General features: G+C 39.7%; 1 protein-coding gene across 1 annotated transcript in view; it reads left to right on the forward strand.

Annotated features, from left to right (window-relative positions):
- Window positions 1-2,697: 2,697 nt before the first annotated feature.
- The window catches only part of STARD3 (StAR related lipid transfer domain containing 3), a 37,717-nt gene continuing 22,744 nt past the window's right edge, over window positions 2,698-17,670 (forward strand). Inside the window, exons 1-2 of the mRNA XM_032235556.1 lie at window positions 2,698-2,887; window positions 13,101-13,379. Of these exons, the coding sequence (XP_032091447.1) occupies window positions 13,173-13,379 (207 nt within the window). The 5' untranslated portion in view covers window positions 2,698-2,887; window positions 13,101-13,172. The remainder of the gene's footprint in view (window positions 2,888-13,100; window positions 13,380-17,670) is intronic.

A 17,670-nucleotide genomic window follows, 5' to 3' on the forward strand; every position in this document is an offset into this window, starting at 1 on the left:
TATGATGCAACTACAAAAATGATTAATTTGCATATCATTGGCCCTACTGTAATCACTCCTCTCTATTGGGCATATTAGTATTGAGAGCCAGTTTGATGTAGTAGCTAAGGTGCTAGCTTAAAAACTAGGATACTGTTATTCCAGGCCTCCTTTGGTCAGTCCTTCTCAAGCCTGCCTTCTGGGCTGTTATTGTAAGGAAAATACAAGACAAGAGGAGTAGGTGTCTGCTACCTTGAGTTATATCTATATATCTATATCTATCTATAAACCAAATCAACTCACTCATCCCAAAATCTCCAGAACTGTAAATCCTACAAACTTGAAATTCGCTCCTCTTGGCTTCTAGGTGCTTGCTAAGAAAGGATTTTTCAAAATGACCATTAGATCATTAGTATTTCTCATACAATATTTATATATATATATATATATATATATATATATATATATATATAGATAGATAGATAGATAGATAGATAGATAGATAGATAGATAGATAGATAGATAGATAGATTAACGTGCTCTGATGCTAAGGTGTTAAACATTCTATTCTCCCTCCCCTGTTCCAACTGCCAGTTGCCTCAAATTCTGTTACCTCAGTTCAAACTGACAGACATTCCACTCCTCACTCACCAATCACCACTCAACCAATGGATTGTGAACCAAATTTCTCCTCCATAATGTCCCAGCCCCAACTCACTTCTTACACTGACCCCCTCAGTTCAGACAAATCTGTTCCTTCTAATTAAGACCAGTTAAAGGGAAAAGGGGAAAATGCCACCAGCACCTCTGGCTTTTTCATCTTACGTAGCCAGGCTAATAACTTGCATAGCATGGACTTTCAATTCCTCCCTCAGATGAATTGCTCAGGACTTCCCTGTCAACAACATTCCTGGTTTTGCTCTCTGACTGGAGGATAACCACATGTCAGGTGAACTGACTCTGGAGCAAGCCACGTAGAACTGGCCATGGGAGAAATAGTCACTCTTCAGATGCACACTAGCCACTTTCAAAGTCTGTCCCTGTGCCTTATTGATGGTGATGGCATAGCACACCCTAACAGGAAATTGTAGACGTTTGAACTCGAAGTGGTAGTCTGATGGGATCAGAGGAATTCAGGGGATGAAACCAATTTCTCTCTGATTGACATCTGTGAAAATCGTGGCTTCAATTATGTGTTTGTACAGTCTTTCACCTGAAGCCTGGTGTCATTGCAATTTTGGAGGGCTTAGAATGCCTAACAGCATGATTGGAGCGCCAACCTTGAGTTAGAGGACATGAGGTTGTAATCCTGGTGGGTTGAGAGTATGCAAGAACTCCACAAGGTGCAGCATCCTTCACCTTAACTGCTCATTAATTTTCAAGCTTTAAGTGTCAATTTATCAAGCCCCATCACATAGTTTCATAGTGAAGCACGGGTATCCAGCTAGTATTGTATAAAAAAGATGGGATAACAAAATTATTCATCTTGCATAATGAATCTAGTTCTGGGAATATATTTTAACTGGAAGATTTTGGAACAGATTTAGAGAATGGCAATGAAGATGAACAGGTGAAACCAAATTCTTAAAATCTCTATAAGACCTGAGAGAGTGAAGAGGCTGAATGTTTAATCTTGAGAAGCAACTCGCCATATCTAAAACTCTTGACAGGAAGAAAGATAAGATCTTTTCTCTCTCTTTTAAGAATGGAAGGCATCAGAAAAACCCTACTACCTGATCCATAGTTTTCTGGGCAGCTCTACAGCAATGGCTTACCGCTGCTTTATTCCAGGATTTCTTTTCACTTCCTATCACTAACCTATGGCTCTGGGATTCTTCTTCTGAGATTTTTCATCCAAATGTCTATGGAAATTCTCAGTCATCCAGGTCATGGTTGTCCCAAAGGTGCTTTTTTCAAGAGGCAACTGGACTTTCTGTTTTTTCTTTGAAGACTTTCGCTTCTCATCCAAGAAAGCATCTGAAGCTGCTTGGATGAGAAGCGAAATGTTTTCAAAGAAAAACCATAAAGTCCAGTTGCCTCTTGGAAAAAAAAAAGCATCTTTAGGATTTTCACCCAAATACTAACAAGCCCAGAGCAGGTGAGTCAGGTGTTGCTATCTGCTGAGATTGGAAACGGACGAAAAACTTGGTTCAGTTACAAAAGGAGACAAGGCACAATCATACGAAGAACCAGAACCAGCATTCTTTGGGGTGATTTACTGTTTGCTGAACAAAAGTGGAATGCGGAGATCTTAAAACACGGCATAATAGTCAAAAAAGAAAAAAAAAATCAAACCAGGCGGCAGCTGTACTGCAGAAAAATGCTCCCAGAATTCAATCTTTCCCGGAAAAGTTCCAGACTCCGCCTCTTCACAGGAGCAGCCAATGGTCCCTCTTACGTTTGATTTTTTTTCTTCAGTTAATATTGTTTCTCTCTGAGCTAATAGCAGGCTGATATTGGCCACAAATCGATCGATGCTCTTGCATTCGACAAATCTCTTGCTCTCATCACCAGTTCCCCACCACCACTTATTTGCACCTCTTTATTTACACTCTTCCACCCTCCCTCCAGTTCCGTTTCTGTAAGTAGCTCATTCCTCTTCTGAACCAATCAAATTGATTTTCTCTCAGCCAACAGGCTTCCTCTCCCCATCCTCTTAGCCAGTAGAAATGTCCTTCTGTCTTCCATGCCCCGCCCCCTCGGCCCATTTTGGAATGTTTGACTCAGTCCCACCGTTTTGTTTCTTTTTCGAGGTAATCGAAACTGGGGGAGGGGGTCTGTTCCGGCTTATTCTTGGTCACATTTCGCCATGTGACCGGAAGTAGTGTGCGACTCAAATTGGGGTGACTTCCGCCTTTTTTCACTTGATTCCTCTTGTCGATGAGGAATTGAGACTGCGACTGACCAGGTAAATCCTTATATAGTAATTGCAGCGGCGAAAAGCATGCCTTGCAGGCACTCTTAAATCATATGGATTAATACTTTAATATTCGTCAATCTTTAATAATAAAAAGCAGTTCTGTTATATAGTGTTGCCCGATAGGTTGTTCCGAATAAATAATTCAACATTTATTAATGAAATAAGGTTTAAAACAGCCCTATGAGGTCTTTTTTTTTTTCAGGGCAACCTGATCTACCCAAATATGGGATGCAGCATACTGCTTCTACTTAAACATCAATATAAATAAATATACATTTAACACAGCATTATGAGAAGCATTAAGGTTTTCCTTGAATTCTAGATTTGGGGTTTCAGTGTTTACGCGGGCGGACAGAATCTGCGGTAATTTTCCGTAGGCTTAGTGAATTATGACAGAATCTTTTAAAGCTTTACAGCATCTGTTATTACCACGTTAGGAAAGGTGAGAGTTTGAAACAACCGTTTTAAGGGGGTTGATACATCTAATATGATAAAAATCAACAATTCACAATCTGTATTGTCTTTTGAACGGCATTAAAAGCTCTGCGGTAAAACATGTAAAGGGTAGTAGATTGGGAAAACTGCCAATCACGTTCTATAGATTTATAATCACTTTGATTTATAGTCCACCTTTTCCTTTAAGGAAGTGTACATGATTGTTTTTCCTCGCATTTTTTCCACACCAACAATCCTGTGAGGTAGGTTATGCTGAGAGAGTGATTAGAATCCACTGCATGATATGTCTGCAGAGTCATCTTCTGTTGGTGAGCAGATGTTCCAATAAAGGAGAATATTTGTAACTGAGGGTTAAAACGAGGAGGGGTCTTGGTGCCCTCTGACCTCAGTGGTTTCCTTGCAGACATTTCATTATCCAAACTAGGTAATATCATCAGTGTTGGTAAGGAGTGCAGTTTGCTTGTTAGTTTATATTTTAGTTGTTTGCTCTCTGGGTGTTGGGATATTTGCTCTTTTTGGTTGAGCTTTCAGTTTGGCAATTCCTTGATTTGGGTATTGTTTACCCAAAGCAAGAGTAAACAATACCAGTCTTGATTGCTGATCTGATGTTAATCTTGGTGTTAATCTATGCTCTCTGGGTGCTGATGGCTGGTGGGGAGATGCTTTGGTCTTTTTGTTTTCTTTTTGGCTTGATGATTGTTTCTTGCATAGTATGTAGATATTTATATCTATGTGTTGATGAGTAATTTATCAGAGTGCCAGGCTTCCTGGAATTCTCTAGCCTTTTTGGACTTGGCTTGGTCTAAGATATTCACAGTTTTCCAGTTGAAACTATGGCTAAGTATGTTATGTTGTGGAATAAAAGAATTTTCATCATGTTTTTGACTGCTGGTTAGTGTTTATGATTACTTCTACTAGTCTTCCGCCTGATTGTTCTATATGTAGTGGCTGTAGCAGTGTTTACACTCTATGTTATAAATGACTCTTTTCTTCTTCTGGGACTATGGGTTCTTTTTGTTAACATGATGTTTTGGAGGGCTTTAGTTGGTTTCTGTGCTATATTGATTCCATGTGGTTGTAAGGGTTTGTTGGTGGTTTTTGAGATTTTTTTTTTAATGTTTGGTAGTGTTATCCTTTTTATAGCTTGTGTTATATTGTTTGAGTGGTCAGGCACATTTGTTGAATTTGTTGGAAGATCTTGTATAGTTGCTCTATTCCTTTTTCTGCCTTTCAGAGTTGCTAAATTGTTTCGGTACACTTGTGTTTCTAATTTGCCATTGGAATCTCTGCTGATCAGGCTATCCAGGTAGTGAGTTGTTGTTTTGAAACATTGGAATTTTCTTTCATTTATTGAGTAACTTTTAGGTAATCAAATACTGCTATCCTTGTTGTGTTAATCTGTCATATGAGGCTGTGCTGTTCTTAGCAAAAGGACTTTATGATAATGTATTAAATAATAATTTTACCTTCCAACTTCTAGTTGGCCTTCATGCCTAAATGGTAGCAAGCTAACAGCAGTTTGTTCTGCTTCTTTGTTTTCTCATAACTTTATATGAAGCTGGGTAATACCCTTCTGAAATGTGTACTTAAAATACCTTTTGGAAGCAGAAAGGGCTGGCCATTTAGGATATTTTTGTGATCAGGAAGTGATTTTACTCATACTTGCATTATTCCTTTTATTTTTATTTCCTTGATTGTTAAGTCATTAAGTAATTGCCTTCATTGCTACCACTGCTTCTATTCAACCATTTATTACCTATTCGAACCCTCAATAAATTTTATATTGTATAGATTGAGTACATTTTGCTTTAGATTGTCATATCAGCTTTCCTTCTGATACAGGTAGTCTCAACTTGCAACCATTTATTTAATGACCAAAGTTATAATGACAGTAAAAAAAAGAGACTGGTGGCTGGTCCTTTCATTTACAACCATTGTAGCATCCGCAGATCACATGATTAACAGCACCATTCACTTAACAACTGCAGTATTCAGTTAACAACCATGGCAACAAGGGCCATAAAATTAATTACAACTCATTTAATAACCATCTGACTTAGCAGTGGAAATCAGGACTACTTTCATTGTCTTTCTTTAAAGAGTGCTTAAAAGTTCTTAAGTGATAGAAACCATTGAAATCTAGGCAAATGTAGTAGCAAAAACTAAAGGTACACTGTTCTAATTGTTATGTCCTTCAGAAGAAGAGTTGAGAGAAATTTTGGAAAACCCTGAACCCAAAGTCAGGTACAAAGACTGAGGAAAAACAGATTCATTTCAGTCTGGGACCTATTTTTTTAAGTTCCTACAACTTTGATATTCTTTGCTATCCTGCAGAACTCCAAAGGGAACAGTGCTGCTTGAGGCTAATTTCAGAAGACTAAAAGAAGTACCATTACCAGATTAATGGGAATTTTTTGTAGGAATAATGATCTCTTAGACATTGAAGTTACTCTTCACTAGACCTACATCCAACTCTAGTTACAAGTCTTAGATGGAGGCTTGACACCTTTCACATTAAACTTTGTTTTTTAGATTCAGCAGGTCCTGAAGACAGGAGTTTTAGAAAGTGTGCACATTTTGAATGACAAATTACAGGAGTTCAAGCCAAAGCTACATAGAATATATTTCTTAATGTGACATGTGAATTGAACTATCTTATCAAGCCATTCAGTGTGCTTTCATATGTTGCATGAATACAACCAATGTCTTTGAGCTCTTTGACCCTTTTGAACAGCAAACCTATAAGTTCCTTTGAATTGCCTGTCTGAATTAGAACTTAATTTATTACTTTGACTCTGCTTTTCTTTACATTCATTAGAACAACATTTTGATCACTGCTCAACATGTCTTTTTAATATATATAAAGTTATTTTTTTCATTTTCATAACATATAACCACATGTACACTATTACATAACCAACATCGTATTGTATTATTAAATGTTTACATCAGTTAATCTTACCATCAACTCCCAAAAACAATTATTGGCTCTTCTGCTCGCCATACACCATTTTTGTATCTTCACTTTCTTCTTCTCTCCTCCCCTTCCCTACCGCCTTTCTTCCCTCTGTCACCCTTCTCTACTACCGCGTCCTCTCTCCTTCTCCTCTCTTCCCTTTCCACTTCTCCTTTCTCTCCTCCTCTTTCCCCCCACCCTCCTATCCCTCCTTTCTTACCTTGTCTCTCCTCTACTTCACACTCTTCATCTCACTTACTTGGTGTATTTCAGCTTCTGAACAAGCTCCATTTTATGTTGATGGTATTTATAATTCCTTTTCAGTATACATATTTAATTTTAACATATATCTTCTTTCTTTTTTTAAAAAAGAGAGAGAACAAAAGAGTAATATATATATTCATTATACTTTAAAGCGCCCGCCCCCGGCCTAATTTTGGCCGAGATGTAGACCTGGTTACAATTCCCAGCTATTCTCATCATTAAGTTTATATAATTATTCATCCTTATTCGCCCCCACTTTGTAATTCTGTCTTTAAATCTCAATAGTTTCCCATTGTAAGTATATTTCATGTTCCCTCTCCATTTTTCAATATCTTGGTTTAGATTACCCTTAATTGTCTATAAATGGCAATCCTTACTGTTCAATGTTGATTACAATTCCTGTAATCTACTATATAGAATAACAAGCGGTACACATCTCACTTTGTTCATCTTAAAAGTTCTATATATGTCTATTTTTCATATATTTTAACCCCTGCTTAATTGTCCTTCTATTGTCATATTCAGTGACAATAGCTGAAGGCTGTAAATCCAAACAAAGCTGAGCTGAAGGCTGTAAATCCCAACAAAGCTGCAGGTCCAAACGGGGCGTTGGGAAAAGTGGTAAAAACCTGTGCTGACCAATTAACAGGGGTTGTGACAAGGATTTTTAACCTCTCCCTGCAACAGGCTAGTCCCATCATGCTTGAAAGCAGCCACAATTATCTCAGTTTCGAAGAAAGCAGCCATAAAAAGCTTGAATGACTATAGACCCATTGCACTGACGTCTATAGTGATGAAGTGCTTTGAGAGACTGGTCCTACAACACCCCAGGTCATGTCTTCCACCAAATTTTGATCAACACCAGTTTGCTTATAGAAGCAACAGGTCAACAGCTTTATATTTTCCCATATAATAATTTCTAGTTGTCTGATTTTTTCCTAGCAAATCTTTTTTCCCACTTCTCTATTCCAGTCTTCTCTGCCAAGCCCTATGGAGTTTTTTGTGTGCTTTTTATTTTCCATCATTTCTACCCTTTCATTGTCTCTCCACCCTACTTCCTCCCCTTCTCCTTTAAATACCCGCTTTTCTGAATTCTGAATTCTCTTTAGACTTGATTTTAATGATTTATGCATATTTTTGTTATAATTTCATGTAGTTCTTCAAATTCCCACCTTTCCATAATCTCTAGTCCCAAAGTTACAGTTAAATATACAATTCTTATTTCTGGTCCACCTTAAATTTATCTACTTCAGCTGCTGTGGGGAAATGTGATGGGAGCAATCTTGGTCTTTTGTTCTTCTTTAATGTCCAGTTCCAAAATTGCAGTTAGTTATGCCAATCTTATTTCAAAATTCTGGTTCTCCTTAAATTTAGTTAATTCAACTACTGTGAAATCGGAAGAGAAGCTGGAGCAATCTTGATCTTTTGCAGACAAAAAAGAAAAAAAGACTTTCCCCCCAGTTCTTGATTTTGTTATTATTTTTCCTTGGTACATTTCACTTCTCGTTGGTTATAATTGCTCAAAATATATTAAGTGGAACACACTTGCATACAGCCAAATTCGGGTATGTTTCTCTTCCCTCCTGCTTTTCCAAGTTCTGATTTATGGCAGTTGGTTAATTGAAATTTCCCACAAAGGCAAGATTAGGTTATCAGTTATCAGTAAGGAGATGGTGCTTTTTTCTTGATCTTTCTCCCTTGTTGCATTTCAGTTCTCATTAATGGAAGTTGCTTAAGATATGTTAGTTAAGAGACACTCAGACGAAGCAAATCTTCACGCTCCTAGGCTCTTTTAAAAACACAATCTTTTCAAATCCAAAACCAAATTTAGAGGTTGTCTTTAAGTGGGTTGTGTTTAAGTGGATTTGTCACGTCTCTTCTTTCTCCTTTCTGTCCAAATTATTTCAAGCAAATGGCTCTCTTTGGGGCTAGTGATTCAACCCTCCATTTTCCTTTTCTATCTTTTCGCAAAAATCCCAATCTGTCCATCAATATTATTTATGCTCTCAAGATTCTTTGCCTTTTCCAAATTCTGATTTATAATTGTGGGATAATAGATCTTACCAGGCTTTTATCTCGCCTTTGCACGCTCCTGTTCAGCTGCTTTGGCCTGGAGCCAGCTCTTGTGCAGCCATGTTGCCATGCTGACGCCCCGGCTCCAATTCAGAGGGCAAATCTCTGACCTACGAGGGACCTGTTGCACTCCCTCTGGGTCGCTGCCCCTTCTTCACACACACACACACACAGGCGGGTTCTGATCCAAAAACGGATGTCGGAGACAGTTTGTCAGACAGGGTTCATGTGAGACTCTTCAGAGCTCACATCCCCCATGTCTCTCCAGCTGGAGAACTTCAGGTCGACTCACTGCTCAACATGTTGAACAATATACCATTTATTGGCTTTTTTCAGCCTGCTCCATGATTTTAGATTACATAATCCTAAATTTGATTGGGTTTAGTTGAACCACCATTACAGAGCAGGACAGTAACAGCATGAACTTTTTTCATATTGAAAAAAGTTATCTGAGACAAAAATAATTGTGGATAGTTGTACGTTACTTGTAGACCTGCAATTACACCTTGCAAGTTGTACTGTGGAATGCTGATAGATTTTACATTCATAGTTCAATCTTTCCCATTGAGTTCTCTCTTGGTGTATTTATCTAGAACTCTTCATTCCAGCTGATATTGCAAAGATAGCAAAGAGTAAAATTAGTTGCAATCCAAGGCATGAAGGAAAATGCTGGTCTGGTCCTTGTTCTTTTGTGAAGTCTGGCGCCCTGGCGATTTTTTTTTACCCCTATTTCTTGTTAGTGATATGTTTAAAATTGTTTACTATTACCTTGGTATCAGAATTTATAAGTGTTTCAAGTAAAATATTCAAGACATAGATATTTTAAAGAGTCAGAAATAATTCATATAAAATTCCAATTTTCAGATAGATATCTTACTTAGAGAATAAATCAAGTTTGAAGAGTTGGATTAAAGATAAAAAGATAATTTTTCTTTCTTTCCCTCACCCCCTTTCTTAGAGGCCTCCCCCAACCATAACATCTGTCTGGATAACTTTGGACCAATCACTGTCATATAGACCATAAGGTTGCTGCTATGAAGAAAACAGAAGACAGGAGCTTTTGTTGCCTTGAGTTGATCAAAGATAAAAGTAGGACATAAGTCAAATCTTCACTGTCAGATGAAGAAAATGAAAAATAGAATAAAATGAAAAAAACGAATTCCCAACACAGTTAAGCAAAATTCTCAGCTACCATGACAAATAATCTTGCATATCTTCACATATTTAAACACAGTTATTTTTGCATTTATATGCCACTAAATTATTGAGACTCGTGGCAGTTTAGAATAGCAATTAAAAATTAAACACTCACAATGTTCAGCATTTAATAGCAATAGCAGTTAGACTTATATACCGCTTCATAGGGCTTTCAGCCCTCTCTAAGCGGTTTACAGAGTCAGCATATTGCCCTCAACAAACAATCCGGGTCCTCTGTAGTAAAAGTATAGGATGATGCTAAAAATAACTGAAACAACAAATTTATAATTTTTATTTATATATATTTTGTTTGCTGCTTATCTCCCCACAAAGTGAGTAAAAATACATGAAGTAATAAAACAATGGCAATACTCATAAACAGGAAATTACCAACTCTCTGTGGAAAAGGAGCTGAAAAACCTAACTGATTTTGTAAGTCAATAGCAACTCTGTGAATTGCATTTAGAAGCATACTGGCCACCAACATAGGCCTGAGGTTCAGGCAAAATGTTCTGTTGACAGGTAATAAACTCAGGCACTACTATTTCTGAATAGTCTTCAAAGGCAGTCCTATGTGTAGAGCATTGCAGTGATCTATTTTCAAAGTGACAAAGACAATGTCCCCATGCAAGAATCTCATAATTCAGATGCAGTTGGTCTGCTAACTAAAGCTGGGCGCAGCCTTCCCAAGCAATGGCCTCCACCTGCCCAACAGCAGTGGCCTTGAATATAGGAGGACTTCCTAACACGCAACTATACATTTTCTAGGATAATTTTGCAGGATCCAATCTGGGTCAGTCATTGGGATGGACATTTTCAGAGCCAAATAACTTAGATTACTTACTGCATGATTAGAATTAGGTTGTAAGTGCATTGTTAAAAGGGGGGGTGGGTGGGGTTACAAACAAGTAAATCATAAATCTTCATAAATCCCTAGCTTTGGTTCTAAGAAATCTCTATTTTTGTTCTTTTTAACTAGAGATACACTGAAGAGGGATTAGTTATGATCGATGATTATGATTCATGATTTTTTTACATGGATGTTATGATATAAATGTAAGTGGTCTCAAAGTTGTGCAGAGATATCAACAGACGTGCAGGGATATATTGTAAGGGAATTGTAAAATGGCTGAACTTTAAACCTCTTGTCTCCAATACTGCCAATTCTTACAGTATTATTTACAGTGACATTCCTCTTTCCCCACCCCCAAATCCAGTGAAGCTTAGTGATTGAAGGTCATTTTAGCAGGGACTGCTAAATGTTGAATGTTGCTTGGGAACCAAGTTTGATGCCTACATTCATAGCAACCTTTATGGAAAGGGCACACACATGTGTAAACTGTAGCTTTTCCTTGCAAAATGCACAGATGGAAAATCTAATTGCCTCGGTCGTAACTGGCATAAATTTTATGATGAAAGCTGCCACTTGGGAAGATGTAACATGTGACTCATAATTTGGACAGTTTACTTTTTTTTGCAGATCTGGAACTCCCCCCCTCCCCAAATTCCACACACTCACCCTGTTCTTGGAGCTTAGCTATGCCAAGGAACAAATTCTTTTGCTGTTGGATGTTTTGAAATTGCAATTTTGATTTTATAATTTGATCTGGGTGGATTGATTGTTGGGTGGCTGGCCATCTCCCAAGCAAATGCAAATGGGGTATGGGGAAAATTGAGCTGTTCCCCCACTTCCCATGTAATTTGCTTCTAGACTCTAGTTATTGTAGAATACTTCTTCCAACCCTGCTGTCTTTGGGTAGAAAGTTGGATTAGATGACCTTTGAATCTTTCCAAATCTGCAGACAACCATCTGATACAACAGTTGTAGATATTAGGGAGGGGGATACAATTTTCTCATCCCCTCTCATGGATCAACTGACAGAAGCTGGAATAGGATGGCCCAGCATTTTCATACTTGCTTTCATTCTGCCATTGAACCTACTTCATAAGTGAATATCACAATTTCTTACCAGTTGTTCATTTTCCTAAAATATGACTTGTGTTCAATATCCTTGAGGAGACTTCCTGCATTAGTGTTGCCTAATGTATAAACTACTAAAACTCTTGTGTCTGTAACTTTAGCTGGATGAAAGGGTGCATAATAAGACAACATTTTATCAACAAAGCTCAAATGGGGTAACTTACAGTAGCTATTGTTCTGAGGAACAAAATTTGGGAAAGTTGTGACTACTTAGGCATGGTCTGGTGGCGGCGGTTGCTACAGTCACATGATCATCATTTTCCGTGTTCTGTGAGTTTCCTAGCCATTCTTGTAAGCCCTCCCTCCCTTCCACACATAGCAGCAGAGGGAGGGCAAACACAGTGGAAGGAAACCCTGCATACTTTTCCCACCCCACTCTCTCCAGGCCTTCTCCAACCCATGTGGCACCTCTTGCACACCTCCAAGCACTGACCGTGACTTATTCCATTCTCCCACATGCCCTCTCCAACGCCACCATAGCACCTCTTGCACATGCCTGCAACCCCCATGTATTATCAGTCTGCATCACCTCACATATACTACCCAACACACATGGATTTATCATGTACCCCTATGTAGCCTTCCTGATCCATGCCACCCATTCACATACCCTCCCCAACCACACACAACCTCTCACAGAACCCTTCCCCTCACACCTTCGCTGATTCATGTGACACTTGTTGCACCTACTCATACAGCCTTACTGATCCATGCCCCCCACCCCCCCATGCACCATACCTAACCACCTACTTTCCCAGCAGCCACTTTTATGTCTGTTGGCCTTGCTTTTGCAAAGAAAATGGGAAGCTGGTGGGAGTGGTGGAGTAGTGTGAAGTTTTGAATGCTTCCTGACAGCTTCCTACAAGGAAATTCAATGGGCAAGGAGATAGAAGTCAGATTCATTCCAACTCCCACAAAATAAGTCCCATTTTGATGGAGACAAAATCGAAACAAATATTAAAAGTGAATTGTTTGTATTTAGATTTGTCTCAGCTCATTCTGTGCAAGAGCTTTCTATTCTTTCTATACCCATCCTATCTGTGTTAGGATACTGAAGTTCTTTGACTATATATCTTGTGAAGAGGCAGTAGCGATGGGATTCCACTTGCCATGAGCTCATTGTAAACCATGGCAAATCAATCTGATCTAACTCAGAAATATGCTTGAGTTTCTACCTAATATGCCATCCCGACTTCCTTGGTAGAAAGAGTAGGTTTAACGTCTAGAAGGCCTTATCTATGTGTTTTCTTTTTCTCCCCTTTCCTTCAAAACAGATGATCCATTGACAAGATCACGGATGACACGCCTGTACATAAATATCAACAACTTCACTGTTCTCTCCGAGGATGAGCAAGTTGTATAACTTCCAGAACACTGATTTGGAGCAGAGTCTTCCTGCCATTGCTTCCTCGTTTTCACACTCACCGGGGTTTTCCCCACATTACTTTTCTCCAGAGAGAAGAAGGGCCATTTCTGATGTGCGACGAACCTTCTGCCTCTTTGTGACATTTGACCTTCTCTTCATCTCACTCCTCTGGATAATTGAACTGAATGTGAGTCAAAAAGCTGGCTTTTGCAAATAAGATCTTCTCTCCTGACCTCCTAGATTCCCTCTCCCGCTTCCCTATTTCGCTCAAACAATTAGAGAAATAAAAGTTTCTCCAGAGACACTTTTCTTCACAGCTACTGCAGTGAATGAAATACAGTGCATCAGTTGGAGATGTCCATCCCTGTTTTGAGTAAATAATTGCCTAAGCTAACAATAGTATATTAGGACTAGTTTTCATCTTAGGGGACAAGAGTGGGGGAATAGGCTATTATTTCATTGGATTTAGAATCTGATTGCCTGGTCTTTTCAGCTTTAAACACAAACCTTAAGAGAGGCTGAATCAAACCTGCAAGTTTTTAATTTGTAAACCCGCTTTGGACAAAAAACAATAATGACTAACCTCTTGGAATTGTTCTAATTGTTAGCCATAGAAGGAAGGCCATTTCATATCTCCTCCTGTAAACAAACCTATACATATCAATGCTATTGTGTGCTACAAGTTAGTGAGGTAATGACTCAGGTGAATTACTCAGCTTACACATTGTGCTATAAGAATAGAAACCAATTTGATTTTAAGGAAAAGCATTCCTTCCTGATTGCAAACATGTTCCAATTGGTTCCTCAGAGCATTTGAAAACACTGCTCCCTGTAGGAGTAATATTATACTCCCACTCATCTGTAGCAGTTAGTTCTGTACTCTTTCAGCAATTCTTCCAACATGGAAGCTTCTTAATCTATTGGCAAGTGTCCAGAGGAAATGGAGTTGTAGTCCACGTCTAAAGGGTAACTAATTGTGTCAAAGATATACTAGAGCTTCTGAACAGAAATTTCATTAAGCACAATTTAATTTGCATAATACATAATAACTTTGGAGCATTCCAACAATATTCTTTGTAAACAAAATGTTTCTCAATATAGCATGTCAGTAAGAACAGAGTCATTGGAAATGGAAAGAACCATATGATAGAAATGGAATGTTTTGGTCACTTCACTCTATGCTCTCTACATGCAATGTGTCAGTATATTCCACAGTAGCAACTATTGTGAAAAAGTAGCTCAAGTATAGCAATTTATAGATCTCTTGAATGCCACTCTTTTAGATTTGGAAACCACAACTTCTTTAACCGACAAGTGAGCAGAGATTCATCATATGGCCACCCATTCACTCCGCTTCGTTGCTTTCAAAAGATTAGAAAAAAGGAGGTTTTTTTTTTTAAAGGACGGGAAACAATGAAAAGCCTAAATACCAGGGGTGGGTTTCAACCGGTTTGCGGCGGTCCCTGCGATCCGGTTGGTCGCCGAACCCGGAAGTAAGTAACTTCCGGGAACGGCAACCCCCCCCCCCCCCGCGCACCCGTGCCCGCTCCTTACCCGGTTTTGCCGAATTCTGCGCTTCCACGCATGCGCAGGATGCATACAGCGCCTGCGCGACCCTCCAGGAGCAGCTGGAGCATCGCACAGACAGTAGTACGCATGCGCGTGCCACACGCGTGCATCACGCGCATGCGCAAGGACGCCGCCGGCCTCGTTCCAACCAAACCGGTTGGAACGGGGCGAGAAACCCACCCCTGCTAAATACCCTACTCACAGGAAATAACACGTGGTTTTCCTGATAGTATTATAGCCTCAAATGGGCCAATCAATTTCCCCAGAACAGAATGCACAAGTAAAGGAAAGCTTATCCTGCTAGAAGCAAGATTCAGTCTTTCCATTGTATAAAGCAGTTATTTAACAACTCAGTCATAAAAACAGAGGGAAGGGAATCTTCACATTCATAAGAACAAATGGAGAGAGAAGAATCTCCATCATATCTGTATCTGCACTGAGGGATTCAGCAATCTAACCTCTTACTGATGTTCTGGGGTAGAATTTCTATAAACACTTACCAAAATAGCAAATGACTTGCATTCATAGGAATTAGCTAAGTCAATCTGCAGAGGTCAATATTGTCTAACTCTAGGCTAGGGATTCTTGTGGAGTCTTCCAGCAGCTGCCGCTCTAGGAGTGCACGCTATGGTTGTGGGCTGGCTGCTGGAGAACTCTCTGTCCGGAAAACTCTCTGTCCAGCAGCCAGCCAACAACCATACAGCGCACTCCTAGAGCAGCCGCTGCTGGAAGACTCAGCAGCCGAGTTTGGAAGTTTGGAAGACAGAGAAGAAGTTAGGCTCGGAGCGCGGCGGGGGCTGAACAGGCGCTCGCGCAACCACCCTCTCCAGCTGGGCAGAGCTCCATGCACTGACCTAGGAAGTATCCCAAATGTGCCAAGTCACGGGATCTGGGGAGTGGGCAGAGCACCACGTGCCTTGGCGTCTTGGGGATACCCCTAGGTCAGTGCATGGAGCTCTGCCTGGCTGGAAAGGGGGTTTGCCAAGTGGCTGCTCATGAGCATGGTCACCTCATGGCTGTTTCGCCCCTGCGGCTGTGCCCAGCTCTTCGGGAGCCAGTTCGCAAGGGAGCAGCTGCCCGGCAACCCCAAAACAATAAGCTCTCCCCCTATAATAAGCCCAAGGCCATATTTCGTGGAGCAAAAGAAAATAAGACCCTGTCTTATTTTGAGGGAAACATGGTACATGTCTGATGTTTGGTTTATCACTCTTAACATTCATGTTGCATGTTTGTTTTTAACTCTCTTGTTATTGCTTGATACTTGCTTGAGAGGTCCAGATCAAACAGGGAGAACTAAGATGAAAAGAGTCTGCCATTGTTAGGCAGAATTCAGATAAATATATGATGCTAAAAAACTATTCTTCCCCAACCTGAGAAATGTCAAGCCAACTAAGAATAATGACCCCAATAAAGTTCAGAATATTTTAATGATAGCTGAGTAGAGAACAAGTACCGCTCTGCAAAAACTCTGGAGGTTCTTCTAGTAGTCCATTGAATATCTGTAGTATTGTTGAAAATAGTCAATGGGACAATCTGACTATCCAGGACCTGGCCTCCGATTAGCTACAAATTTTGTGCATGTTGTTGAAAGTGATTTGGAAAGATGTAAGGATCTGTCTGTATTTCTCTCAGATGTTTCTCCCTCACAGGTTTCTTTATATATTATAGTCGTGTGGTAGCCAGATAGATTTAAATAAATAAATAAATAAATAAATAAAATAATGAAGCTGGCCTCAGTGACAATGAAAGTTATGACATGAGATTCTGTCCCTCTGCCAGAAGTGCATCTTCTGGTCCCATTATGGATTAGTTGTAGTTAAGCCTTGAATGTAGGATAGCAAGTCTATCAATGTTCTGCCCAGTCTCCCTGCTGCTTAGGGGAGGGGAGGGAACATTGGCACTATGGTCGAAGACTTGTTATTTATGGCTCAAGATGTAATTATGTCACAAGAATTCATCTTGAAGTAGATCTTGTGCAATTTGAATGTGAACTTAATTTGTATTTGGACCAATAAATTAGTCTTCCTTAACGGGCTAGTTGATTCACATTGCTATTTAATGCCTTTTTTACATATTTCAGTGGATCAGACTAGTGATTATATCCATAATTTGGCTGTTGTATAAAATCCCCAATAAACAGGTCTGAAGACGCAATCATTCAAAATTAGACTTGCTACTTTCAGGTGCAAGAAATCAGGAGCTAGGATAAAGTTCAGAAGTACTAAACGTTTATTTCATGCTACCTATACACCAGGGGTGGGTTTCAAAAATTGTTCGAACCACCTCTGTGGGCGTGGCCTCCTTTGTGGGAGTGGCTTGCCGCCCATGTGACCGGATGGGAGTGGCTTGCCGCCCATGTGACCGGATGGGAGTGGCTTGCCACCCATGTGACCGGATGGGAGTGGCCTGCCACCCATGTGACCTGGTGGGAGTGGCCAAGATGATGTTATTACTAGATATTACTAATTACTAGATATTATTAATATTACTAGATCATTATTAATGCATAGATAACTGTGGGACATTACACACCCACCCACACCCACAAACTATGACAGTGCTAGGAAAACACCAAAAAAATAAAAATCCCCCCCCCCCCCCCCAAAAAGAAAGACTGCCAATGAAACCAGTTTTTTTTTCCTAAGCCTAAGAACAGGAAAGACAAAGTCACTGGAATAAAAACCATCAAGGCAATGTGGAAAATTATAAAGGACAGGCACTCACAGAACCATCAACCACCTCAGAATTACCTAAACAAGTAAGGTGACCAGATTTTCAGATTGGTAAAGAGGGACACCATTACTGCCAGCCTGCGACCTTGCTAGGGACGTCTGGTCACCTTAATTATATACATCCTCTCTCTCTCTCTATCCATCCATCCGTCTGTCTATCTGACTGCCTATCTAGTT

This window comes from Thamnophis elegans, chromosome Z (assembly GCF_009769535.1).
Source record: "Thamnophis elegans isolate rThaEle1 chromosome Z, rThaEle1.pri, whole genome shotgun sequence".
Lineage (NCBI taxonomy): Eukaryota > Metazoa > Chordata > Lepidosauria > Squamata > Colubridae > Thamnophis > Thamnophis elegans.